This window comes from Condylura cristata, unplaced genomic scaffold (genome assembly GCF_000260355.1).
Source record: "Condylura cristata isolate star-nosed mole 26May11 unplaced genomic scaffold, ConCri1.0 scaffold00003, whole genome shotgun sequence".
NCBI classification, from domain to species: Eukaryota; Metazoa; Chordata; class Mammalia; order Eulipotyphla; family Talpidae; genus Condylura; species Condylura cristata.
In genome coordinates, this window is record NW_004567104.1 from 77,150,875 (window position 1) to 77,178,803 (window position 27,929).

The 27,929-nt window shown below is 53.4% G+C and overlaps 1 protein-coding gene across 1 annotated transcript in view; it reads right to left on the reverse strand.

The window, feature by feature from the left end:
• DSCAM (Down syndrome cell adhesion molecule) overlaps positions 1-27,929 on the reverse strand; it is a 299,116-nt gene that overhangs the window by 108,960 nt on the left and 162,227 nt on the right. Inside the window, exons 7-10 of the mRNA XM_012730962.1 lie at positions 27,202-27,477; positions 13,539-13,817; positions 8,052-8,171; positions 1,853-2,026 (exon numbers count right to left, since the gene is read on the reverse strand). Coding sequence (XP_012586416.1) covers positions 1,853-2,026; positions 8,052-8,171; positions 13,539-13,817; positions 27,202-27,477 — 849 coding nt within the window. The remainder of the gene's footprint in view (positions 1-1,852; positions 2,027-8,051; positions 8,172-13,538; positions 13,818-27,201; positions 27,478-27,929) is intronic.

Here is a 27,929-nt window from a genome sequence, read left to right on the forward strand (position 1 = left end):
CTTCTGCTCTCCACCCCGGCGCTCCGGGGCCTCCTAAGTGACCGCTTTCGGGGGGACCAGCTCCCCGTCCGACCCTGAGGCTCGCCCCTTGCGCCGTGAAGCTCTGCGGCTACCGCAGTCACATCACGTCCGCGTCCACTGCTGTTTCCAGGCGGAAGTTTCGCCCCCTTCAGAGCGTTCTCTTGACTGGGGCCTCCCTGGTAGCGCAGCGGGTGAAAGCGCAGCGCTATGAAGTGATCTGCAGCGCGAGTTCGATCCCCGGCCACGGCCCAGGGCGGGAGACCTCTCCTGACCCGCCCCCGGCTCCCCTCAGCAGTGCTTCAATCCGCCCGTTCTGCTCCCGGCTCTGTCTCAGTGAAGCTTCTCAGCGCCCCCCATCTCTCGACTGTACCCCAGTTGTTGTATGCGTAAATAAATAAATCTAAAAAAATCCTCTTGACAATCTTGATTCTTCTAACCCATAACATATCCACCTATCTATTTAGATCTTTTTAAATGTATTTCATTCATGTTCTTTTTGAATATACCGCTTTTGTACATATTTTTAAGATTTATACCTAAAAATTGCATATGTAACCTTTTTGGTAGAACTGTAGATTATTTTTTGTATTCTATTTTTAATATCAAATCCCTATTGTTCTATAGTAAAGCAGCTGACTGGCGCTGGCATGGCGCCCTGCGACCTCGTCACACGTGCTTATGAGGCCGTTACTCTCATTACTCTCTCTGGGATGTCCTCTGCCACTGAAGAGAACGACAATTTTACTTCAGCCTTGCAGACCGGTATCCATTTCCTGGGGAGTGTGGGAGGCGGTATCCGGCCCTCGTGACCCTAGGAAAGCACCCAAGAGCCCCCTGACGCATGACGTCAGCTGCTAAGTTTTTACACCTGTTCTTTATCGATTTGTAAAAACCCACCCCCTTCCGTTACTTAAGAGTTTTCCATCATAAAACGTGTTGGATTTTGTCAAATGCATTTTTCTTGCCATTGGTTACGACCCTCTGACTTCTGTTATCTTTTCAGTCCACAGGATGGACCATCTGAAAGAATTCCTTCCTGCAGCAAACAGAGTTGAGAACCCGCCATGTACAGGACCCAGAGCTGCTGCCAGGCTGAACGTGTAGTAAGAGGGAGAGAGGAGCGACGCACGTGATGACATATTTAAAGGCTCGAACTGTGAATGTTTATGCAGACAAGCAACTGTGATAGACACTCTACCAAAGAGCTAACGCAAATCCGTGCAAGTTGTGTGCCTCCAGTCTTGTAAGGGCAAGCTGCACGCAGACCCACCCGCCAGGAGAGGTGCAGCCCAGGCGGCGTGAGGCCTCCCAAGCCCCATGCCCTTCTCCGTGAACTCTGTTCTCTCGACTCCCGCAACGCCCTGGACTCTCCCCCACCTCAGGACCTCTGCAACAGCTGCGTCTTCTATCTGGAATGCACCTGGCTTCCCCTCTTCTCATTCACAATACCAACTCCACTCTGAGTCACTTGTTTTTAGCTACAGTGTCCGGTTGCTTGACTTCATAAAGATCTTAAAACCAACACACAAGCCCGGATAAAGTGCATGACAAGAAACCGCCCAAAAGACACCTCTGAGACCAGGCCCTGGGTCTTTCATAGTAAAATCAGCAAGGGCAAGCATGCATGCCCAAGGGAGGGTCCTCCTCACGGGCCCGGACCTTGGCCGTGGGGACCAGGCGGGACGCGAGGGCGCTGGGCCCCGGCAGTTTCCTCCACCACGTTTCTACAGCAGCAAGACAAAAACCCACGCGAGCAAACAGGTAATGCGGAGACCACCGACCAGCCAAGCCCAAGGACCTATTAGGTAAACGAAGCATTCTTCTTCCTTACTTTTAACCGTGAGGTACATGGACTTGCTGACGTCTGCGCCCACATCGTTGCTGACCTTGCACAGGTAGTAACCGCTATCTTCCTCCACAACATGCTTGATCAAGAGAGACCCGTTGCCGAGGACCTGAATTCGGCCGTTCAGGGCAATTGGTTGGAACTGAGGGACCCCAGCACCTAGGAAAGAGGAAAGCAGAACAGTGATGCCAACATGAACCACACGGGAGACCTTGAGCCGAAGCTCAGAGTGAGGAGGAGACATGGGGGCACTCTGAGGGCAGCAGTCGCCGCTCTGCGGGTCCCCATCAGCGGTCTTTGAGGCACTGGGTCCTGCCCAATGCCCCAAGAGAGCATGGGGAAGACCCTTCCTGGCGGGACTGTCATGAGATACTCTGAGCCAGCAGACTCCGCTGTCTGACCCACAAAAATCCACGCAATTTGGGGAGGTGGTGAAGTAGTATTATTTTAAGTCACTACATTTTGAGGTGACTTATTATACACTAGTAAGTCACTACTCGTGGTGAAAAAGTAGGTAACGAGTAACCTGCCAGGTCTCAGTTTCCTCACCTAGAGTGAAGGTACCAACAGAACCTCTTTCATAGGGTGGAAGGTGCTGAGTACCTGAAGCTAGGTACTCAGATGAGTAGATGATATTGCTCTTGCTTATTTTTTAATTTCTGCTTATAATTATTAAATCATTTAATGGGAGCAGACTTGCATCTCTTCTATTGCACAAGAACAAGGACCACGCTGGCGTGAACCTTTCTACCTACCAGCCACTCTGCCACTAGAGGAGTCATGGTAACAAGCAGACTTATTTGCTACTTTGGGGTAATCTCTGGAGAGTAATTCTGCACATTTAAATGTTAAAATACGTTTCTACGACGCGTCAATTTGACCTCCATTAGTGTTGGCTAAGGGCTAAAGTCATCACACTTTGGAAGGCTTTGGGCTTATAGATTATAAAATTCCCTCCTGTGCATAATATTTTCTCCAGGTAAGGATAAAGGACATAATTGGGATTTAAAAGTAAAGGGAAAAGCCTTTAGTTTTTGTTAAAAGGTTTAAATTTTAGTCCATATTTTGAAAATCGATAAAAGCTTGGTGCCTTTTGCATAGTGAGCTGCAAATTGGGAGCCAGAGAGACACAGCAAGAAGCTATGGGGTTTGCTCCTACAGAACATGAAGGCGCATTACACAACTCTGAAAACGCAGGGAACTACTGATAGAGTCTGAGAAAGTTGCAGAATCATCTACATCGAAAACATACGCTTTTCCTTCCTGAAGTTGTTTTCACTAAAAAAATACTTGTAATTCTTGACACAACATTGCTTTATGTTATCAATTAAATAGCTGAAAGGTGTCTCTATCAATTCCTATCTGGTGTAAGGGAAGTCTTTTTTATTATTCACAAGTCCCTATGAAAATATAAATAAAATATAAGTCCACTGAAAAAACATTAGATATTTTTCTAGGAAATAAACCTAAGGAGACAGGTTACACCATTTGTAAGGCTGGTAACAGTGAACTAACTCATCCTTCATAGAAAAATGGCCTCAAGGGTGAGCACGTGGGTATGGAGAAGACGCTCTGATGGAATTCTTGGTCCCTGGCTTTAGATGCATCGTTATTATAAATGGTACAATTTATCCTGGTGCATACAAAACACAGTTCTATAGTGTCGTTAGCACAAGGGAACCACTTTTGGTAGCCAGCTGGAAAAGCCGATATAGCGGGGAGCCTTTCATTAGAAAGCTGTCGATTTTCTGCAGAAAGCAGGGTGGAGTAAGGAGAATGTTAATGCCCCAGGGCATGGGAGACGTGTTGGAGCATGTGCGAGGCTCGAGGCTCGCACTGAGTTACTGGGCTGCCCCCACTGTGGCCTTTCTTATTTATGGAAGAGATAAGCTGATGGGGGGGGGTGGAGGGGTGGGCGGGCTAGTGGAGTGAGAGCTACTGACTGTCAGAAGCAAATAAGGTCTCTGCCATGCAGACAGGACGTGGTGAGGAGTCAGAACGCGGGTTCCAGAGCTGTCTCCGAAAACACACGTGCCTGCGAGCAAGCAGCTCCTCCCCGCAGCCTGAGCCTCACATGTGGCGGTGGGGGTGATCCGTCCACACACGGCAGAAACTGCTGCTCACAGCCACGGACGCCTGAGTGCAAGGACATCCACAGCAAGCACCCGCAGGGCCCCCCAGAGCAGGAGCGGAAGAAAGGGGACCTTTCCGTGCCCCTGCTTCCGAGCCAAACAGTGAGGGCGGGACCGGACTCCTGGCCCCGAGGGGTGATGAGGGCAGAGGCCCAGCTTCCAGCACAGGGGTGAAGGGAGACTCGCTCGAGGCCGTGTGTGAGGTCCACGAGGGCAGAGACTGAGGCTGGAAGCCCGGGCACCGAGTCGGGAAGCTCAGGCTGCGGCCCATGGAGCCCTCCGGGGCCAGGAACTGGAGACCTGCGAGCCGAGGACCCCTGGCCAGGCCTTCAGCTCCCACCCGCGCTGCCCCCTCTCAGTACACAGCTCCTCCTTCCCCAGGGGACACAGCACCGGCCCACTCAGCCTGCCGGGGCCAGGGCTTGTGGCCAGGCACCCCTGGTGCTGAGGAAGGCAAGCCACAGGCGGGCGGCTCACCCGGCACACTCGGGTTGGCAGAGACCAAGCCTGGTAGTGAGCCTGGCCGAGGGTGCAGGCTGACTCGAGACGTAGGCCTGGGGGGCTGGGGTCTCCTGGCCTCGGGGGAGCAGTGCGAGCAGGACGGGACGTCGGTCAGGCGCGCTGCTGTAGTTCAGGCACTCAGGGCCTCCTGGGCAGTGCGGCCAGGGAGCCAGGCTGGGGCGGCAGGGCCATGCCCGGCCCCAGGGAGCCTCCACAGGGTTGAGCGTGGAGTCAGACATTCACGCCAAGGCCCTGCGCTGCCAGTGTGTCCACGCAGCCCACGCCCGTGAGCGCCTGCGTGGCGCTCGGCTGCGCTTCCGGAGCACGGTGACGGTCAGGCCGCACTGACCGCTCGTAGCCAGAGGCCGCATTTGCTCACAGAAAAGAGAGCAACCACGAGACACGGTGGACTGTCTTGGACTCGAGAGTCCAGACCCAAGGTCTAAAGCACAGCGACGCCACTCTCCCGAAAAGACGGCTTCGTCTCTGCAGCCGCTGTCCTGAAGCCACTGGGGGCTGCTCTGGAGAGCCGCAGCCTCGGGGTCGACCGCTGTGTTCTCAGGAAAGCAGGTGGCCTGCTGGCGTCTCCTTGTCACCTACGGAAGCTGCTTTTACACTTCTGGTGACTCTGGCTTATGGAAAGACCTTCCACAGCAAGGCTACGTTTTACTTAATAAGCATCGTTCATTGCGTGATTGAAATAATAATATACAATTTCCCCTGCTTGTTTGGAGAATATTAAAAACAAGCCTAATACCTGTTATTACTTCCGTTGGCAGGAACGAGCTGCTGTGAGTTGCGAGAGGGTGTGCAGATGAGTAAAATGCCGGCGAGCGGGCCACGCACTCTGAAGCCATAAAAACTGCTAATGGGGTTAGCGACTGCAATATCTAGAAATGCACCCTAGCGACACACACATGTACAATGGCTAGAAGTGGGGCCTCCCTGGGGGCGCGGAAGGTCAGAGAGCAGCAGCCGCTGCAGCCTGCAGTCGGCCCCCGCCCAGGGAGGGGCCCCAGGCTGCAGTAGACCGCTCCATCGCCCCGCCGCTCCCCTCAGCAGCGCCTCTGTCCATCGGCCAGTTCTGCCCCCCACTCTGTCCCTGGGGAATCCTCTCAGCTCTTGTACCTCTGGCCTGGACCCCAGTTCTGTACGCATAAACAAATCTTTAGGAAAATGGGCTAGAAGGCGCTGCGACGTGTGTATCACAGTGAGGACCTGAGAACACGACCGAGATCCAGCAACGGCGCTGGACGCTGCGTCCGAGCACCCGCCCTCCCCTCCGAGGTGGTGAGAACGCCCAGGCCGCGTGCCGGGGTGGCGCGTCCCACCGCTCGCCACAGGCCCTGGCTGGGCGGCCTGCTGGAGACGCCACCGACGGGGACTCTGTCCAGAGGTCCTCGAGGATACTGCCTGGTGGGAGAGGCGTCATCTAGCCCTGGCCGCCGGCCCAGCGGCCGACTTGGGGCTGGGGGCCACTTGCCAAGGGGCAGAGGGGGCCGAGCAGTTCGTGTTCCTGAGGACTCAGGAACAGTCCATGCCCCCTCCTCCCGGGGAAGAGTGGGCCAGGGCTGGGAGCTGTCAGGTGCGCTGGGACCAAGGCCAGGGGTGGCGGAGGCGCTCAGCCTGTGGCTGAGCCACGCGTCAGGGCAGTCGGAGGGTCGAGGAGTTTCAACCGCACAACGGTATACACACGCACGCACGTGTCCACACGTGTGCAGGCATGCACACTTGCACGCACGCGTGGACACCCACATGCACACGTGTGCACACACATGCAGGCGTGTGGAGGTGTGAGGGCATGGGCAAGCCAGACAAGCCCGTGCAGCAAGTATCTTTGGCTACTTGGTGGTGAGCTCTCTTTTAAAAATTTTGTTACAGTTTCCACTTCTTCCTTAGATGGCTGTAAAATGCCCGCCCACGACAGAGCCCTCCCATCTCCATGAACAGCTTTCACAAATAAGAGACACGGAGAAACCTGGGCTGGGTTCTGAATAAGAAGGTCCCCCAAGGAGCAACAGGAGCGGCCAGTTCATTCAGGATAACCATTTCTAACATCCCAGTAACCCCGACAGGCAACGTGAGGCGCACCCATCACCTTGCAGAGATCAGGAAAGCAGCCGCCCTGTCTCAGGCAGGGCGACCTCTGCACACAGCCTCTCACTGTCCTGCTGTGTAACCCCCCCAGTACTTCCAAAAGAGCCCGACCCTGATGCGACATCTCTGCCAGGACAGCGGTCACCGCAACCACACTCACGGCGGCAGCACCCGAGGGTGGCCACTGCGGCAGAGTCCACGGCGGGCAGACGCTGTCCACACCCCGGCTCAGCAGCCAGGCAGCCCAGAGGTCCGGAAGATGCAGAGTGGCCTGGCAGCGCTCGGGGCGCCGGGAGAGCTGAACGGACGTGATCAAACCCAACCATTGCCGGCAGCGGTGCAGTGTGGCGCCTGAGGTGTGGCCAGGGCGGAGAGCCAGCGGCCACGCCGGGCTCCTCTCTGAGAAGGCGGCCGGCCCCCGGACAGTGGCTGAGATCAGTGACCCTGAAGCCACACGGTGCCTGGCGCCTCCTGCCCTCCCCTACTGCCTCAAGGAAACACTTACTAGAAGGAGTTGTGGCCAGTGAAACATTTGTTTTTCATCGATGGTTGCGTTTTGTGTTTTTATAGTAGAAAAATGCATTGTTATTTCAAAACAGCACCCAGAATACAAGACTAAGCAAAGAACCAGCACTTGGCTTACACCCCTATGGCCGAACACACGCAGTAGGTCTTGATTCATACTGTATTCATCTCGTTGTTTAACCCTCTAAAATGTATTTGGTCATCAACTGTGAGATAAGCAAGTTACTGCTGTAAGAGGCGTGAATGAGGCAGGAAAGTGAAGGACTGTTTCTGGAGAAGCTGAGGAGGTGAGCGTCAGTTACTTTACAGCGTCCACGCGTGGGAAGCTTGCGTGTTACGGCCCCCGGGGCCCCGGCTGCCTTTGACGAGGAGACTGAAAGCAAGGGGCAGGAGGGTGAAAACAGGGCATGGCGTGTGTCTGGCTGCTTTTAAAACGAGCATTCCAAGGGCATGATATACCGTTTTTAAATCTAAAGTGACCAAGTACATAGAAGAGTCCATTTTGCCTTTCACTTTCTAGAGTGACTAGAAGCAACTTTCCCACAATGAGTCATTCTGACAGCCGGCACCGCATCTCCACGGGCCTGCAGGGGAGAGGGGCGGGGGGAGGGGCGGGGAGGGGGCTCTAGCACCTCCTGGTGGAGGCTGCGGGGTGCTGCAGTAATTGACCTGGGCAGCCTGCTCCTCATCTGCGGTCACTCCGTGGAGGAGTTACACAAGAAGAGTCAGGGTCTGGGTAAAAAAAAAAAAAAAAAAAAAAAAAGCTTCTAGATAAACTCCTGGGGCTGTCCGAGAGAGGTAGCTTTGGCGGAGGTGGAGACACAGCGAGCTGCACAGACACCGCTGGAAAGAGCGGGGTGTCGGTCCTTCGGGTTATACTAGAACAGCACACACGACTGGCCAGTGGCAGCACAGCAAGGACGCCGTACCTTTGGAGAACTTCCACACGATCGTGGGCACGGGGTAGCCCTCCGCGGAGCAGTTGAGGGTGACAGCTTTGCCGTAGATCCCGTCCTGGTCTCGGGGCTGAACCACAAACTTGGGGGGAACTGGAAAGAGAAAACATCACCTGTCACACACACAAGACCACAATTTGTGGAAGGTATAATCTGACGAGATCACAAATGTGGACAAAAATCCAAAGGCCAAGTGTGTTTGCTGTTTATGCGGAAAGAAAGCGCAGCGGCCCGCGGCCGCCTGGGGCTCTCTCTCCGTACTCACACCGACGAGCCTGCGTGGCTGGGGGCTACTTTCCACCGGGGACAGCCAGACTCTCCGATAGCAGAAGTCTGCTGATGCCAAGGACACACGCCCTTCGTTTCTTACTAGTGTGTGGGAGAGCGTCAGGAATCATCTGTGGGTGTGACTTGCTCAAATCATTTCACTCTTGTTTTTCCTTCAGCTGGAAGCGAAGGGGGAATCGAGTGGCCAATAGAGAGTCAATCAATCTATCGATAAAGAGCACAACATGGCCTTGCCCTCCCCACCGCGCCCTCCAGTTCTCATGAGCACAGAGGCCACTGCTCATGATGTGAACGCCATTGTGGCCAGAGGGACGTTGCGGGCCTGTCACAAGGGGGAGCCGTGTGGCCTTGTGGCATGCCTATTAAAAAGGAGACCAGGACCTTCCCTGTGGCTCAAGGGGTTAAGTTGCAGCACAGTGAAGCAATCTGCAGCCAGGGCAGCAGGAGTCCCATCCCCAGCCAGGGAGGGACCCCCACGGTGTGGCAGACCTCTCCTGTCTCCCCGCTGCCCCCTCAGCAGTGAGTGTCAGTGGGTCTGCCCATTCTGCTCCCCACTCTGTCTATGGGGAGTCTTCCAGCCCCCAGCCCCTGCACCCCAGTTCTGGCATGCATAAATAATCTTTTTTTAAAAGGAAATCAGATATCTGCTTACTTAGTTTTATGAGGTGCTGGAAAAAATCCATCCCTATTGAAAACAAACACATACAAATCCACTCTTCTTAAACACACCCACAAGCAGGAAACGGTTCAAGCTATTGTGATTCTAAGAGTCTTCTCTTAAAAAAAAAAAAAAAAAAGACATTCTCTAGGTAAGGAGGCATCTGACAGTGTTAGAATCCTGGACTCTTTTCTGGAAGATCACTGATCAAATGTAGGATGGATCTTCAATGATACAGTCGCAGAATTATAATGGAGAGGATGGATTAATCCACCATCTATTAGGTCCTTAGCAATATGGCTGCTTTCTCCCTTTTCCATAGTGCTTGGTACATTCATCTTGTCTATGTTGCAATTTGCAAAATTGTTTCTTTTCAGAAACATAAGTGAGCCTATGTGCTACAGATGGATAAGGCTGCCACATGAAGTCAGATGGCAGGTGAGTGGGGGGCTCAGAACAAAGATCACTTTGGCTATAAAGAAGCCAGGGAAAAGAAAATGAGTGATACAAACGCCTAAGCAGCAGCTGGCGACAGCACTCTCTGCTCTGCTCCAGGAAAAGGCAGGGCGTGCTGGCTAGGAGGCAGGTCGAGGGCAAGCATCTGGGTTTCAGCTGCAACTCTCTTCCCCAGAAGGATGATCTTGTGCGGATTATACAATGCCTCTCGGCTTCAATTTCCTTATCTAAAAGTTGGGGTAATTATAGTACTCATTTTATAGGGCTGGTATGAGGAGTAAATGAGTTCAGATTATAAATGTTCCCAGTGCAGTGTCTGGAACATATTAGGAACCGTAGCTGTGTCTGTTAATTTAGTAAGTGCAGGTATGTCCAGATTTAACATATCCTCCACCAAACAGTTCCCGACTCACAAATTAATTTCTCTGAAGTCACTGGGCCCTGTGCCTAACTATTAAACAATTCTATGCCATTTAGATCATATTCTGAGACAGTCAATAAGATGTGGGTCTATTTAAAACAAGGTAGTGAGACATCTCATAGTGAGAAAATTATTTCTAGGAAAAATGCTAGAGATTATCGAGAGTAAAGATTACTAGGAAGAACAATCCACGTTTAAGACATCACGTCAGAAATCACTCTGCCTAGTGCAGGGATCTGCAGTCGTCCATGTTCTCTGCTCTATTTGGCTCACACTCTGCTAAGGGCAAGAAGCTCCTTGTCAAATCAGTGGGTAACTAATCTCTCGTATTTCCTCTGGCAGAATGTCTCATTATAACTGATCCATGACCCCTCCCCTCAATTTGGTTCTAATCCAAAGGAATGTTACTTAAAAACGGATCAAGAAGGTTTATATGGGAAATAACCATTGACATATTGTACATAAAAGGTAATTACAGATGGAAATGGCCCATGAAGTCAAGAATTATCTCTCCTAACCCCCTTTTATGCCTCCTTATTTCATGTAGTAATGATTCTTCCTTGAAACGTGCCCCATATCTCAAATTGTCTTCCTCTTCGTTGCCACGCACTAGTCATAGTGGCGCAAGGGTGTGGGGTAGTGGCGCGTCTTCCCGCCTCTGGTTCAGCACCTCTGCGTCGGACAGTTCCGCGCCCTCCTGCACCAAGGGTCTGTGCTCTCCCTGGGCCTTGTGGAGAGCCGGCCAAGAAGCTGACTCGGGAATATGCCCCTGCACTGGAGAATGAAGACAGGGAATTTACCCCCACTTGGGTCCCTCTTGAAGGGGCCAACTATTGGCTCCCACATTTCTGTGACTTTAGGGGCATCAGATTCACTTGCAGAACTGATTAAAAATCAATTCTGGCTCAGCTGCCTTAAGGGGGAGTCTGGACTCCGCCTTTCTCTCTCCCAGAGCACAGCTCATTGGCCTTCCTGCCATCACTCCAGCTGTCTGCCTGAGCTTCACTGCCTCTCTTTGGGACTGCTGAGGGCACATCAGTTCACATCACTCACGATTTAGAGTAGGTCGGTGCTCAGCTCTTCAGATGTCTGTCCCTGCCCCACACCTGCCACCGAAGCAGCCACCAGCCCCTTCTGTAGTCCACTGGGCCCCCCTTTGATCTCACCCCTCCAGGTAACCTTAATGGAATACTACTCAGCTGCATAAAATAAAAGAGACGACATGAGTGACATGACACTTGTGTCACAACCTGAGTGAGTGACATGAGATGACACTGGTGACATGAGAGGCTCTGGGAGGGAAGCTGCTCAGCGAAGTAGGGCTGAGGGAGGACGACGGGCGCGGGACGGGTCAGAGCGTGTGTGCAACATGGAGAAGCAAGGCGAGGGGCTGACGGAGCTAAACCGAGCGATGCGGCCAGAGCGGCGACCGCGGGGCTCGAGCACTTCCTTCTCGCGGCCCACGAAGGCCCCTGCATGACCCGCTCATCTGGGATCTGGCCGCCGTCTCTTCCCTCTGCTCTGCAGTGAGCGGTCTGGGGTGGGCGTGGGCAGGTCTGGCTGCTCGGACCACCCCGGCGGCCCAGCTCTGAGGCGGGGGGTATGGGGGAGGGCGCAGGGAGACAGCAGGGTCAGGCCTAAGTCAGGGACACCTGGGCTCTCTGCCTGTGTCACCTGTCACCTCGAGGCCTCGAGTTAAGGTCCCCCTCCGCCCCACACAGCTCACGCGTGCTCCTGGCAGCAGCGGACGGGCGGAGGCGGGAGACATCTCTGTCGAGTTGCTCGTCCCTCACTGAGCCCCCGACGCGCTGGGCGACGCGGTCCTCCCTCCCTCCCCAGCAACGAGGCCAGGGGCCAGCTAATGACTGTTGCCCACTTAACGCTCTCTGCAAATGCAAGAGGTAAATATTATCTGTTCTATTTTACAGACAAAAAGGCGGCGCTGGAGCGGCTCCACCGGGTCCTGAGGCCGGGTAGAGAGGGAGGAGGCAGGTGTTCTTCCTGTAAGCTGCAACCATGCTGTATCTTTACTCTTTGGAAAGCTGCCTACACATCAAGCCGACGGAGTGCATTCCTTCCCCAAAGTCCTGTCAGAACGCAGTGGACGACGCTGACCTCTCCCTCATCAGCGTCCACTCTGCTCCTGTAATTACTGGTTTGCCACGCGGAGACTGCTCCGCCACCCCTGCCCTGACAGGGAGGTTTCGAGGTCCCTGGATGTCTCATTCCACTTCTACTTTTCCCACGTTGCAACTCAGGTCAAATACTTTAAAGCATCTAGTTTGAGTGAAAGACCGAAATAACCCGTATAATTATGGTCTGATGCTGTTTGCCATTTTTACATAGCTTTTGTTTCTCCAAATTCATCTTTGTATTTTTTCATGAACCAAATGACAGGTTATGACTTGAGTTTAATTGGTAAGTTGACAGCTTGTGACATGGAATGTTATTTTAAACAGTAGTAATAGATAATAGGACTCTTCATTTCGCTACCAGATAAATTTAACTTATTTAGAAAGTGATCTGGCAGAAGAAAAAATATGACCTCCGAAAATGATGAGATACGTAATGTTAGCAAAAGAGAGGAACCGAGGAAACCACATCGCTACATACAGCTAACCCACCGTTCTACGACTCCGGGAAAGCTTATGTGTGCCTTTAACAACATGAGTTTAAGAGTTCAATATAAATGATGCGATGGCTAAAGAGACCAGACGATTCATGGACTTTGGTTCTTAAAAATCACTGGGTTAGGCCCTCCCTGGTGGCGCAGCGGGTTAAAGCACAGCACTGAGAAGCTTAAGCCACTTCCACATGAGTGTGATCCCCGCCTGCCCCGAAGGTGACCCCATGGTGCGGGGTCTTCTGACCCGCCCGCTGCTCCCCTCAGCAGTGTACTTCGTCGGTCTGCCTGTTCTGCTCCCCACTCTGTCTCTGGTGAAGCCTCTCACCGCCCCTGAGCCTCTGGCCTGTACCCCAGTTCTGTATGAACAAATAAATCTTTAAAAAAAAAATCACTGGCTTATGTATGGGAGCCCTGTTTTGTGAATGAAATTCCCTGGACTCCATGTCTTCATTCACTCATATATATATATATATATATATTATATATATAGGTATGTGTGTATGTATGTATGTGTGTGTATGTGTATATATATATATATATTTAGATATTTATTTATGAAGACAGAACTGGGGTACAGGCCGAGGTCCAGGGGCAGTGAGAGGCTTCACCAGAGACAGAGTGGGGAGCAGAACAGGCAGATGGACTGAAACACACTGCTGAGGGCAGCAGTGGGCAGGTCAGGAGGGGTCTGCTGGGCACTGGGGGGTCACCTCCAGGGCCGGGGATCGAACTCACCCTGAAGCAGCTGCGGCCAGCTTGTAGCTTTAACCCAATGTGCCACCGGAGGGCCCATACATATATTTTTAAGTTGCTAATAAATTGAGCTTCATAGTTCATGTAAATAAAGTCATGACGTGGCATGAGAGTCTGTGGTCAGTTCTCACAGCCGTGCGTGCGTGTGTTTCGGGGGGAGAGGATTCTGGGCACGCCAGCCCTCTCTGCGCGCCAAGCACACCCTACCCGTGAGCACCAGCGGCTCTGGCCGCAGCTCCGGGACCCCCACGCCCCTACCTCTCACGATGAGCTGGCTCTGGTGCTCCACGGCCGCAGCCTCGTTCCGGGCTATGCAGGTGTAGTTTCCGTTGTGCATCAGGGACAGGTTGGAGATCCTTAAGGAGCTCGTGAAGTCGATGTTGTCGATGGTCACCCCGAGGCTCGCCGGGATCGGCCGGCTGTCCTTCTGCCAGGTGATTGTGATGGGCAAGTCCCCCGAGACCACGACGCAGGGGATGAAGACGCGCTGCCCGATGGAGAATCTCGGGAACTCAAAAGGCTGGATAAAAGGCGGAACTGGAAGGGAAACGAAGAACGCGTGAAACAGCGGGCGATGGCGACCTGCACTTTCTACGGCTGCTCTTCCTCGGGCCTTGGCCTGCCCCGAGGAAGCCCCCCTGTCCCGGCACATCAACGGGAGTGGGGGAGACCCCGTCATGAGCTCGTGTGGCCCGAGCCTGGTCAGCATGCCTGGGCAGGCATGGCCAGACGGCTACTTCGCAGCTACGACTAGTGTGGCTTACTTCGACAGCCTTTCAGTCAACAATCATTTCTGAGCGAAAATAGGTCAGTCCCTGCTGTGTGAGCTGCTGTGACATGGACTTGGGTTTTTGTCAGAACCTGTTAAAAGTGCTGTGCACAGAGGACAGCTCCTTCCTGCCCCACGCCCACCCCTGGCCCTCCCACGCTGGCCACAGGCATATTCGACTACCCGAAGCAGCAGATTCCAGGCTCGTTGGTGAACACGTCCATGCCCGATGCCCAACTGATAGCACACGCCAGTTAAAAAGATGGACTTCGTATTAGGACAACTGCATCTTTACCTGCTCTTCCCATTTTGTGTATCCTAAGTACTGACCTTGAGTTACGAACTGGCCCGTGGCCAGTTTCTGAGTTGCCAAGCTGTGTTATTAATGTAGAACGAGGTCACAGCCTGCGGCCAGGTCAGCTGTGAACACAGCCAAGTTCAGCCTGGAGCTATTTCCTGATTTAATCTCCCTGATAATTTCCTATTTATTCTGCTTGCCCGAGACCCACTTATGCTTGGTAATTTCTGCGGGGGCCTTCCAGGGTCCCACACGATACGGTGGCGCCGGAGAGGCCAGGTCTAGCTCTTGTCTCTGTCACCAGCTATGGGGTCTCTTCCTGTCGGCCTTGTGAGGGAGGTCACCTCCTGGCTGAGGACCGGAGGCTCCGAGGTGGCGCGTGGCCTGTGGTCACGGACGAGTTCACTTCTGAGGGAGGGCTCAGTTTGTCTTTTTTTTGAAGGGACATGGGAATAAGAAGGCTCCAGACTAAGGTCTTCAGCTCACAGCCAAGTATCAACCAACAGTTCCATGCGGGGACTTTACAGAAGGAATTCATGAAGTGGCAGGAATTCCGCAGAGTGTCCCTTAGAAGAGCCGAAGGTTCATTTCAAGGACCAGCTCGTTTGAGCCGTGGGCGGCCCAGCGAGAAACATCTGCGTGGAAACTGCTCGCTCACTCGACCAAGAAGCCTCGCTGAGCTCCGAGCGCAGCAGCGGGAGGGTCACGCACACAGGCCCGTCACGGCCCGGGGTGCGCACATCACCGGCGTGGCCGAGGCCACGCTGCTGGGAACGCTACGGTTACTGTGTGCGGGGGTCAGCACTGTGAGCGGGGCCAGGTAGGGTCCGGCAGTGCTCCACTCAGATCTTTATTTTTGCTTTTTATAAACATTTTTTCTTTTTTTTTTTAAATTTATTTATATGCATACAGAACTGGGGTACAAGCCAGAGGTGCAGGGGCGGTGAGAGGACTCCCCAAAGACAGAGCTGGGGGCGTGGAGGGCAGAACAGGCAGAGAGATGAAGTACGCTGCTGAGGGGAGCAGCGGGCGGGCCCAGGGAGGTCTGCCGCGCCCTGGGGCCCTCCCTGGCCAGGGATCGAATGGTGGCTGCGTCCAGCTTCGCGGTGCTGAGACTTAATTCCTTGCACCATCAGGGAGAAACAAGCAAACAAACAAAGGTACAGACAAGAACATTCAGTGTCGAGACGCCCATGGGGGCCTCGCTGCAGTGCTCTGGGCCTGTAATGAGTTGACCTGGCACGCAAACACGTGATCTCGGGGTGAGGCTTAGCTGGCGCTCGTAGAAACCCTGGGGGTGTCACAGCTGACCTGGGGGCAAGGCCAAGCTGCATGATGGTCGCTAGATAAATAGCAACACTTGGTAACTGATACTTAAATTTACGGATATTATGTTAATCAACGAAAATCAGCTAAAGGCTCCACGTGTCCTCGTTGGCTCCTGTGTTCTGGTATTTGCTCTCTGTGGAGGTACCGGGGGTTTCATTCTTGTTACCATTGTCTCGCTGGCTTCTTTCCTCAGGACCCTGGTGCGAGTTGGGCGTAGGAGGTACCGCTGAGGCCTAAGCTCCCGATGCGGCCTGGGCGTCGGGCTGGGCCTCGCCGCCGCACAGAGCCAAGTGCTTCAGCTGCCGGAGCTTCCCAGCAGCCACTCCCAGGAATGAGAAGCGTCAGCACCTCTGCCCGTATGGGTGCACATAAACACCGGCAGCGTCTTGTATGACTTCATAAGAAGCCATAAATCTGACAAGGAGTTACGAGGGAGGTTCCTCGTTCATTTGAAAGATTCACATGGCAAATGATGAACTAGATCGAGGTCTTTAAGCAGCAGCTGGCAACTCAGGCGGAGGCCGCGCCCGCCGGCACAGCGGCCCATGCCGCAGACGTTGATTTGCTAATCTGCACTTTCAGCCAAAAATGCCCTCCCAGGCCCCATGTCTGCTCGGTTGTTTGCTGGTCTCTCCATCCGGACACCCGGAATGAGCTCGACTCTCAGACCAGAATATCATGCCCCTCATCCGGGCCTCACCTTCACCGCCCTGCGCTGTGGCGCCAGGGAGTCTCTCCGCGGGGAGGATGATAAACGCGATCCCGCCTGCGTGTTCTCTTCACCTCCAGCCACGCTCAGCTGGTGGTGAGGCTCCGTCTACCTCGTGACTCGACATCTCCTGGGACAGCTCTGTTTTGCTTAAGATTGAGTTATTTCTGCACACAGAGCTGGGCCACAGGCCAGAGGTGCAGGGTGAGAGGAGCCACCAGAGACAGGGTGGGGAGCAGAACAGGCAGACGGATGAAGTCCACTGCTGAGGGGGGCGGCAGGGAGATGGGTGGGGAGGTCTGCCGTGCCTTGGGGGTCACCTCCGGGGCTGGGCCCGAGCGGAAGTGCTGCGACCCGCTTGCAGCGCTGCTCTTCAGCCCGCTGCGCCACCAGGGAGCGCCTGGGCTCTGCGATCCTTGTGTGAACCTCAGCCAGATTTGCTTATTCAAAACATAGTTGCTCCCCACCCCCGGTCCCACTCTTCCTCCTCCACCTGGTCCTGAGCTGGCCAGATGCCCCCTCCGCTTCTTGAAGACTGACACAAGCTCTGCAACCTCTATCGACTGACGTATTCCGGACAGAGACGGGAGTGCTCTGAAACCTCAGAATGTCCACACTAACTTATGCGACGACCTCCCTTCTCTGTAATATCAGAATATTCCAAGCAACCATCAGCTTGCAACTGGGTTGCCTCAGCCTCATAAGGCGCTGCCTGGCTCAGGAGAGCAAACGCTGCCCAAGACAGGAGATTCCTCTAGAAAGCAAAAAGTAATATTACAACTGCTGATTAATAAAAGCAATTATAACAAAGTCAATATTGTAAGACGAGGCAGTACTAGAACATGCTAAAAAATAACTAAAGTTCTTTTACTGCCTGGACCAGAACCCAAATCCTATCACTCTACTCTCTTACTTCAGCTTTTATTGCTCAGTCTCTAAATGAGGAAACTTACTGTCTCCCTTAGTGATTCATCTGCCAGAAAGCTCCTCCACCCTAGTCCTCCACTTCACCCTCTAGGAGTCTCAGTGAGAATGAAGATCATTAAGCAGCGTTTAAGGCTGAAAGGGGCTTTATTCTAGCCAGTCATCACTGTGGTAAATATGACAACGTCAGCCTTCAATTTTATGAATGTATGTACCTATCCTAACTTTAATGGATTTTAAGAATAATGAATGTTGTATCTCAGCTAAAGGGCAATACGACCCCAAACTGTTCTTAGAAAGAAAACGATTGTGATCTCTCAGCCCAGGTCACGTGCTGATGCCATCCGCCGCTTGCTCCTAGTGCATAAAACAAACTCTGCTAAGAGCGGAGCAGGAAGACTTGCGCCCAACTCCCACTCCCGTGTCTTCCTCGCTCCCCTTCCCCCTTTTTCTCCTTTTCCCCCCTTTTTAGGAATCTCCGCCTGCAGATGCCGCTCCCACCTTGAGACCCTGCCTGTTCTGCCCCCCAACAACCCGTGATGGGGATGGTCCCCAGCAGAAGACCATATGTTGAAATCAGTGTTTCCTTTTTTGCCCCACAGCATGCCCACGGCCAGTTCTAGTGCTTCCGCCCCTCGGCCCCTCGGCCCGCGCCCCTCGGCCCCTCGCCTGTGCCACCTGCCCCAGGCGTCTGCTGCCCCTGCTGTGCCTGGCGGGCCTTTGTCCACGATTCTCCCGCTGGCCCCTGGGGCATTCACCATCATACCATGATTTGATCTCATTAACGGCAGATACACAGATATTAGCTGAAGAAACTGAATAAATCCTAGGAATCAATGATGTAAAGAAATTCTTTGAGTTAAAAATTGCTTTGATGACAAAGGTCTAGCCCAATTACGCTGCTGTCATCTGCTGTGATAGTTCTTATTATTTGAAATATTGGGCTAATGTCACTAGAGACGAGGGAGTGATTTACTGAGATGTTTCAGGAAGGTGCGTCTGGGGTGCGCGACACGGTCTGACATCTGTGTGGGTGGCGGGGGGGGGCGTGTGTGGGGACGCACGGCTCAGCTCCCGTTCAAGAAGGGAAGTGCACCTCAAGTCCTGAAGTGTTGTGAGGCGCGTCCCTTGGCGTGGCCTCTGGCCAGTGGCTGGCTGGGGGCGGTGCTGGCCCACCCAGGACCCGGTCTGAAGGCCGCTCTTGCCCCAGTGCTCCCCAGGGGCCACGTGGGGCAGCCGTGTGCCCCATCCAGGCCTGTCTTCCCGGGCCCAGTTCCTGGCCTGCGACCCCCTGACCCACCCCCGTAGGCTGGGGACTTCTGCCAAGAGAACCAGCCTACAGCGGCTCACTTCACGCGTGCAACTGAGACACCCAACAGCAAACGCAGGTCCATCTGTGACACCTGGTGGCTTTCACTCACTTGGGTGTGAGAGGGGAGTTCTTATGCTTGTGGGATTCGCTTTTAAAAGCTTCGTCTGCATATGACGAACCGAGGAGGAACCAGTCAGTGGAAATACGGAATCAGAAGGCAAAATCCCAAATGCTCCACTCAGAAGTACAAGGAGGCATGGGACACACACTCTCACACACACACGAGCAGGCCCCACGCTGGGTGAAGGGTTCCCGCAGAGGAGGCCCAAGCCGCAGGGCTCCCTGAACCCCAACCAACACAGCCCCACAGTTGTTCCGGCACAGTGTGGGCCAGGTGCGCAGCAGGGCAGACAGGCGCTAATCTCGCACCGTGAGCTTGAGACGAGTCGTTTTCAGGTAGGACGCCCCTTGGTGAGCAGGCAGGACGCCCCTTTGGGACAGCCGGATGGTGACAGCGGCTGACCCAGAGCTAGGACACCGTAAGCAGGAAGGTCACAGAAGAGAACGTTTCCAAGTCGTTTTAAATTATCACCAAAATCTATGGGAGAAACTACAAATACAACACTTCAGGAAGGAAAAACATGGCTAGGCATAACAGAGGCACGGCGAAAGGGAAGACGCAGCTCGCAGACAGGGGAGGCGCCCGGGCGCCGGCCTGTGGCGAGGCAGGCGGACGAAGCCCTCAGCAGCTCAGAGCGCCCCCTTCCAGCACGTTCCAAGGAAGTGGCTCAGGCAGCCTTCGGCCGCGGGGTGTGCTGCGTGTGACCAGACACGGCAGTACACAGCGGCTACTGTGTGGCCACCTACGGGCAAGAGCACCGTGAGCGGACCTGGGCCTGCAGCCGGGCACAGCGCCGCCTCAGCTGTCTGGAACCCAGCGAGAGCCTGTCTGAGAAAGCCTCTCCCCACAGCGCTCGCGGCAGCTGCGGGCCCACCTGGGGGCGCCGTCCCAGCTGCTGCCCGGGAGCCATGAGCTGCTCGCTCCGCCTGTCCGCCGCCTGTCTTTCTTCCTTGCGGCCCGTCACGGAAATCAGGACAAAACAGCGTGTGGTATAAAGAACAGGACGACTTCCTGAGGTGATTCTAGTTTTTAACCCGATAAATGATGCTTCTTTAATTTTCTGTGTGGAAGACGCCTTATAGCTATTACCATGTTTTAACTAGAGTTTTGTTAAATAGAGTGAATAGAGTTTTGTTACCACTTAAAGGTAACTGGCAACTCATACAACTTCACAAAAGGAAAAATAGCCCAGTCAAAAACTGGGCAGAAGAACTCAATGGGTATGTCTCTAAAGCAGCCCTCAGAAGCAAGTGGCCAGTGGGCCTGGGAAGACGAGCTCATCATCACTATCTCCAGGGAATGCAAATCCACGCTGAGCTTCTCCCTCTCACCGTGAGACTGGCCCTTGCCCACAAGACCAGAAACTGAGTGCTGGGGAGGGGGTGGAGAAAAAGCAACCTTCTCACACTGCTGGTGGGGTGGAAGCAGGTCTAGCCCCTGTGGAGAACGGTGTGACGTTTCCTCAAAAGACTAAACATGGGTCTGCCACATGACCCAGCAATTCCACTCCTAGTTCCCAAAAGGCAAAAAGCACTGATTTGAAAAGAAACCTGCGCTCCCATATTTACTACGGCACTAATCACAACAACCAAGATGTGGAAGTGCCCAAAACAGGTGAGTGGGTCACACAGATGTGTTCTATACACACCGTGGAATACTACTCAGTCATCAAAAAGGTAAACATGCCATTTGCAGCAACATGGATGGAGCTGGAAGGGGTCATGCTCAGTGACGTAAGTCACAAGGAGAAAGATAAACACCTGCTGGGATCACTTATATGTGGGCTACAAAGAAACCAGACAAAGGGCCAGAAAAATACATTTAAACCAAACTTTGAAACCTGATCTGAGAAATCAAGAGGGAAGAAGAGAAGGTGGTGTGAGAATGGGCATGGAGGAGAGGATGGACGACGGTGGAGGACTGTGGGTTTGGTGGTAGGACAGCTATGGTGACCACACCAGAGGGGAGAAATCTTACACCGAAAACACTAACGAGAAGGCAAACACTAACAACACTACGTCTAATAAACACTAACAACGCTATGTCTAATAAAAATTAGAAAAAAATGAGCAACTTCAGAATTCGGAACTGATTGTTCAGTACTTAGCAATTAGAATCACCTTGGACAGAGCAGTGCAAGTCACCCCACCCACATTCGAGACGATAACCTGTTTGCCCAGAAGACTTGGAGATCAAACTGAGTAACTCCTGACTAACCCACACTAAGCTGCATTTCTAATACTTAAAGAGAAATCACTGGCATCATCACAGCCTCAAAAATAAAAATGAAACAGCTCAGATTTTACTAAACCAGAAGGAGAAAGTCCCCAGCCAGCCAGATGGGTGGTGGCCGCTGACCCCGGGGGCAGTGGACAGAGCCAGCCGCGCGCTTCAGCAAGGGCCTAGGCGGCAGCTAAGTGACAGGGTGACTGAGCTTTCCACAGCCACTTGGCTTCTTTTTCCGATTCGCTCCTTAACAAGGACTGTGAGTGATAGTAGCTTATGCACTTAAGAAGCATTTTCAGGCGCTTGGCTTAGAAAAGGTCACCCCTCTTTAGAAGTCTGGTGATCCACCCTGATTGACTTGAATAATGGCCTTTCTTATTTTGGGTAAAACGCTGAAATATATCATGGTGAGGACGGGGACCAAAAACAATAATGAGGAAAAATAGACAAGTGGACCAGTGAAATCAAAGCAAGAACCCAGAAGTGAGCCAGGCCCTGGATGGACAGTTGATCTAGGGGACAGGAAAGAGAAGCACCCAGCGGGAAGAGCCTTTAGCGCGTGGCGCAGGGGGACCGAGAAGCCCACACGAGAGAACTCGCTGGAGCTCGAACTCCACACACAAGCGGACCTTCAGGGTGGATAAAACTAAGCCCCGGAACCACAAACCACATAGAGGAAACAGGCCAGGTGTCTCAGGACGGCCACTGAGCAGCGATGCCTTTGGGGACTCTGGGGCTCCACCCGGGGTGATAGTGGGGAGACGGTGGACGGCCTGGCCTGCAGAGCAGGGGGATCCGTGGCCGTGGGAAGGACTGTGGCAGGGGGCGCTCTGGTGAGAGCGCCTGGGGTGCGCCTGCACCTCCCAATCACAGACGGCGCCGTGACACGTCACCTGCCCTCGGAAAGCACGAACTAACACATGGGCTGCGTCCCAGCAAGCCTCTCTGCACGGAAACATCAGCAGACGGAAAGCCAGTCTCCCGAGTGGGAGAGGGCGTTGCTACGGCACACAGCCAGCCGCGGGCTCACGCGAAGGGGCATCAGGAAAACACCTTGTGGAAAATAACAAAAATAATGAACAACCATATACCAGAGACATTTTGTGGGGGTGGGGTGGGGAATGGGATCAAAAACGGGGGGGGGGGAGGGAAATGCCCGGGACTATGGTGGTGGCACACGGGTGACTCGGTGATGGGAAACCCGCGGGGATTACAATTGAGATGGAAAAAAAAAATGTACAAAATGATGTAAAAATAAACTTTTGTAATAAAAAACAACAACAACAAAACACCTTGACAGACCAAAGCACAGCAAACAAAAATGGGCAGAAGAGCCGGACGGGCATTTTCCCGAAGTCACACGCTGAGCAAGGGGGGAAGGCACAGGCCTGTTTTAGCAGAGAAACGAAATCCAGACATCCGCGGCGCGTCTCCTCACGCGTGTGCACCTGCGTCGACAAGACCAGGAATGCGTCGCGGTCCACAGCGGGAACGCATCGTTGGCGGGAGTGGAAATTGGGGTGCTTGTTTTGCAAAACAGTAGGAAGCACCCTTGCTGCTTCTTTGAGACTCTCGGCTGCTCAAGTAGAAGCTCTCTGCACACCGCAGCTGCTCCCCAAATAGTTGAAGCTTCCCACAGTCTGAGCACAAACAGCGGCCCACAGAGCCCGCACGCCCAGGCTCCCTGCTCTCGGGCTTTCCGACTGCGGACACCTGCCCGTCGCCAGACGCGCCTGCACCGCGGGCTCCGGCTCTTACCCTCCCTGCCTGCAATGTGACCGCAACGCAACCCCGCACTGTGAGTAAGTCTCCCCTCCCCGCCCACCCTCACAAAAGGGGCCGCCATGCGTCCCTGCTCCTTAAATCACCTCCACCCTAGACTTCCCAGGTAGCTTCCTCGCTGGGTCCTCTGCTCTCATCTTTGCTCACGCTCCTCGCCCACGGTTCCCTGACACTTTCTGGGGGGGGGGCGCTGGGTCTGGGCCGTCGCTGTCACGACCGCCACCCGCTCTGAGCAGCCTCAGCCCCGGCTCTGCCCTGGTGGTGCTCACGCATTATGGAGACAGTGTGGGTATTAATTAAGGTTACACATACGAAAGTGTTTTGTAAACTACAAAGTTTTATATAAATACAAATGGAAGGTGACAGCTGAGTCTAGCAGCCAATTAACTTTCCTGGCAGTGCTGAGCCCCAGCAATTAGAACACTCAATTAGGCGCTGCTCGAGTTCAATGTGGCACCCAAGACGAGAGCGAGCAGGGCTTGAAATGTGTGAAACAGAAGCCGCTCGTTAAACTGAAGTGACGCGAAAGAACATTTGCCTTTCATTCCTCCCCACGCGCTGAAGGCAGCAAAGGCCTCTGTCAGGTCAGCGAGTCTCGCGGCTCCTTGAGTGTCGGCGCAGTGGTACCAGCGCGTTGCTCCTACCCGTCCTGGGGTTCCTCCAAGCCCCTCGGTCACGGGCACGCTCCTCGGTGGGGGTCGGCCAGAGGTGGACAGTCGCGGAGCCGGGGGCGCGTGCCAGAGGGGACAGGACTAAGCGCAGTGCGTCTCCGACGTCACCTGGGCTCCTGCACGCCGCAGCGTCCCCGTGACGCACCTTCCTCACGGCCTGCCCCCTGCCGTCTCCCGGCGGGTACTCGACCCCCGAGCGGCCGCACGACTCTCAGGAGCGTGTCTGGGGGCCGGAACGCGCAGCCCTGGCTCGGCAACCCGGCGTGGCCACCTGGCCGCCCTCTTGCTGACCCCGAACTCGGCGGCTCCTGACTCCACGCCCGCAGGTCGCTTCCTGCTTATGGGTCCACCTGTTTGTCCCGCACATGTCCAGCCTCGACCCTGCGCTGCACTGGTCTCCTCCCGCCCGCCGCCTCTCTGCACCCTCTGCACGGGGGGCCGTGGGCTCCGCTTTCATGCAGGCGCAGTGCGGCGCTGCCCTTCCGCCTTTCGCCCTCCGCCCACGCACGGCCAGGCTGCTCGGGTCCACTCACTGGCCTTAGGGCATGTCCAGACTCTTCTTCCTTCCCACCTCTACGGCTCTCTCCCGGTCCTGCCAGCCTCCCTCCCGCTGGATTACTTTCTAACAGCTCACCCTACACCACCCCCCACACACCTGGACTATATTCTAACAGCTCAACACACACACACACACACACACACACACGCGCGCGCGCACACCTGGATTATATTCTAACAGCTCTACCCCCCCACACACCTGGATTAGCTGTCTAACAGCTTGTTTTCCTTTCTGCTAGCTTCTTAGCACAGGACTCAGAAGTCGGATTTAAAGCCTGAGTCAGGCCATGTGACTCCTCTGGTGGCATCACCTGCTTGAGCCCACCTCAGAGGAACAACACGCGCCCTCCGAACCTGCGCCCGGAGGGCAGTCCCTACTGGGGTGGCCTCGCGGCCTCCCGCGCAGACACTAACATGTCCCCTGTGCGGGGCCGCAGCCACACTGGCCCCTGCCGCCTCTGCTGGCCGGGCGCCCCTCTCCGGAACCTGCTCCCGCCGACCTCTGCTCAGCCACCCCCCCAGTGCTAGCAGAGACCCGCCTGCACAGAGGCCTTCGCCACCACCCTGCTAAACAGCGCAAATTCCCACTCCCAACAGCCACACCCCTGCTCCAGCCACTCCTACCACGAGTTAGGAACCCTCACAGCAAGTATCTTCCTTCTTTTGCGGGCGGGCGGGCTTCGCGAAGGAGCGCAAACCGCTTCCGTTCCATGACATCTACTTAAACTCTAAAAATAAAACTATCTGATTAAACTGCTTCCTAAAACCAGCGCTCTAACACCTTCCAAAGTCAGTACAGTCTCCTTTTGGGGATAAGCTAATTTAAGCTGATTTCTGTCATTTGAAAATCAAAGGATCAGGACTACTACACCGAATTATGGTGGTCTGGGCATCCTAAGAATAGAAGTTAATGACTCAAATGGCCTCTGTTTGAACTTAGGTCTCCTACGAAATTGGCACTAAAATATTTAAATCCGTTTATATGATGGTCATATTTCTCAAAACTTTTCCTTAAATAAATCACCTTAAAAGCAGGCAAAGGCCGGTGCGTAAAGAAATTTATTCGAGGCATCTTTCATAATGATTTAACATTAGCAAGAAACTAGTTTCCAAACAGGTATTTTCAAAATGTAGTTTGTGGACTCCTGGGGATCCCTGAGGCCATTCTAGGAGCTTGCGAGAAGATGGCCATTGTGGCTACGATATTAAGATGCTGTTTTCCGTGTCCACGGTGTGGCTATTCGCAGATGGACACAAGGACGCAGGAGGGACTCTCCCGGGTCCTCGGCATCAGCCCCAGTGCCAGCCCCTACTTTATTTTTTTAAACCTTGTTTCACCTAAGGAAGTTTGATGAACCAACAGAAATAATCCTGTTAGCGGATCTTGGCCCTGGACCAGGGCCCGTGTGAGTAACCGGCCTGGAAGACGCCCCAGCACATCGCAGCCAGCTGAGGGGGCGGCTGTCAGCAGGCAACAGGTGTTTGTGCGCTGCAGGCTCAGCAGGCCACGCTGCCATGGGATTCCATGTGTTCCACTGAATGGCTACCGGGAAACTGTAGTTACCAGACCTGTGCCTTTGGAAGACATTTTCTTGAAAATAAAGAAATGGGCCTGACGTGCTTACAGGCGTGACTGACTGTTCACTGCAAATAAAAAGTTCAAACTTTGAAGCAAAAAAGCAAAATTTTGGAAAACCTGTATCTGTCATTCTGAGCTTGACAGCTTCTCTGTCTGATGCGGTAACAGTGATGTTCTGATAGTGTATAAAGAACTGGGTCAGCGTTCAGAAGATCTACGTAACTCAGCGAGCCAGTAATTTCCAAACGATCCACCTCTTAGATTACAAAACCCCATTCCAGGGGATGAGAGAACAATGACTTTCAGAGAGCAGAGCAGAAAAAATCCGTTGATGTGGCTGGTAATTCTCCACAGCAGCTACTCTCAGATACTCGAATGTGGTGATTCTCTGCACAGCATTGGAAACTATAACATATTTTCTGGCTTATTCACCTGTACTATTTGTTTACTGTTCATCTCTTGGATAGGAAGGAGAGTCCCATAAAGGAAAGGACCTTGTCTACCTGCCTCACAGGTGTCTGTCTCAATGCCTCGAAGAACAGCTAGCGCACACTAGGCGGTCCACGTAGAAACAGGCACAACCACAAAATAAAATTTGATGCAGTTAGGACCGGCCTGGCTTACTAGGGATGTCTAATAGTTTGAGAAATGTCTTAGGATGTTGCTACTAACAAAAATTATGCACAGTTGTAGTTAATATTTAATAGCTGCTACACAGCATATAATACTATGTACAGCTAGAGACTGTGTCTGTATCTTCAGTTTCTAACAATATAAACTAACAGAATTTGTGGGTAAGAAGATTGGAGAAAACCATGGGAATCCTATGCAAGTTTGCAGCGAGGACACTAAACGACAATAGTTGGGACCAGGGAATGAATCTGGGCAGCTCCAACAGGCGGCATGAGGCCACCGCAGATTGCTGAAATTGTTTCATGATATGTGAGTGATTTTCATGACCTACTTTATGTTGACTGTTTACGTATTTGGGAAATTTCATTTTTGTGCAGCTGAGGAAACTGACTTGGGAGCCGGGAGCACGGTTCCCCTGTGAAGGTTTGCCAGCCAAAAGCTACGGCCTGAGAGGATTTGTCGTTTTGCCGTCATCCCTGAGGAGGATGCTGGAGCTGAGGACAGTCTCCAGAGTTCTTCCTGCTGGTTAGAGTCCACAGCAGTTCATGTTATGATGTGGAAAATAATTTGTCAGGAATATTTATCTTGGGCTCCTTTTAGTCCTAGGATACCTCTGTTGCTACTTGCCTGAGTATCTTCACAGATGAGAAGTTTGTCTGAACTTCTTATTCCAGCTCGAATCTAAAAGAACTGTCTCTGAGGAGATTTTTAGGAAAAGAGAGGTACGTGTCTGTTATGTTCTCTGTCAGACAGCCAGATGATTGAATGATGGTGTGTTTCCATTTCCCATGGCATATTAACAACACATGCCCTCTAGAAAACCAGGCCAAGAATTCATATAAAAGGAGTTACATTGCCTGCACAACGTCCCAAGCATTCTCTCATTCTCCAGTCTCTATCGCCACCCTGCTCTAAATAGGCGATTCTCAGACCGCTGCTCTTCAAATCACGGGTGTGGTGAGGCCGGGGAGTTATGCCCCGGTGACCTGTGTGGGTCAGAGTGGCCTTACCTTTGACGGTCACGTGGACACTCTGGCTGGTGGACAGCTGAGGCTGAACCAGCACGTTGCACGTGTACTCTCCCTCGTCGACTTCCTTTTGCACATCCGAGAGCTTGAGAGTCCCGTTGTTCTCAAATGCCACTTGGCGGTGGTTAAAGGGCAGCAGGTTGGAGTTCTTGTACCACTTGATGGAGTAGTAGGGGTAGCCGATCACCCGGCAGTGGATGTACGTGTCCCGTCCTGCTATTGCTGTGATATTTTTCATGGGTCGAATGCTTGCAGGCCCTGGAGAGACACAAAGAAACTTTTGAAAATAACTGAAGGGTGTGTCACACGTGTGGCATGACACACTGTTCCTCGAGTTACAATGGAGGCTACTTTCCGGTGAGCACATTTGTGTTGTTCAACCAAATTTCCTGCACTGGGCGCTTGCAGCTAAAAACAGGTTTTTCTTTCTGTTACCGTGGAGCGACGTGAACGCCTGTTAAATACTTTACCACCGCCCATGAACACTGCGACGCGTTAAAAGACCGTGTCACCGGTGGAAGCGGCTTGTCTACACTGGACATCGAGCTCTTCGGGCGGCTACGTGGCAGGGGGCAGCGCTGAGCGCTGGTTGAGGGGATGGAGGTCACCCGCGTTGCGCTGTGGATGTAAGTCAAAGCAGGACGCAGGGTGTCCCCCAGGATGGCGTGGGAAGGGGGTGGGGGTCCCCCAGGATGGCGTGGGAAGGGGGC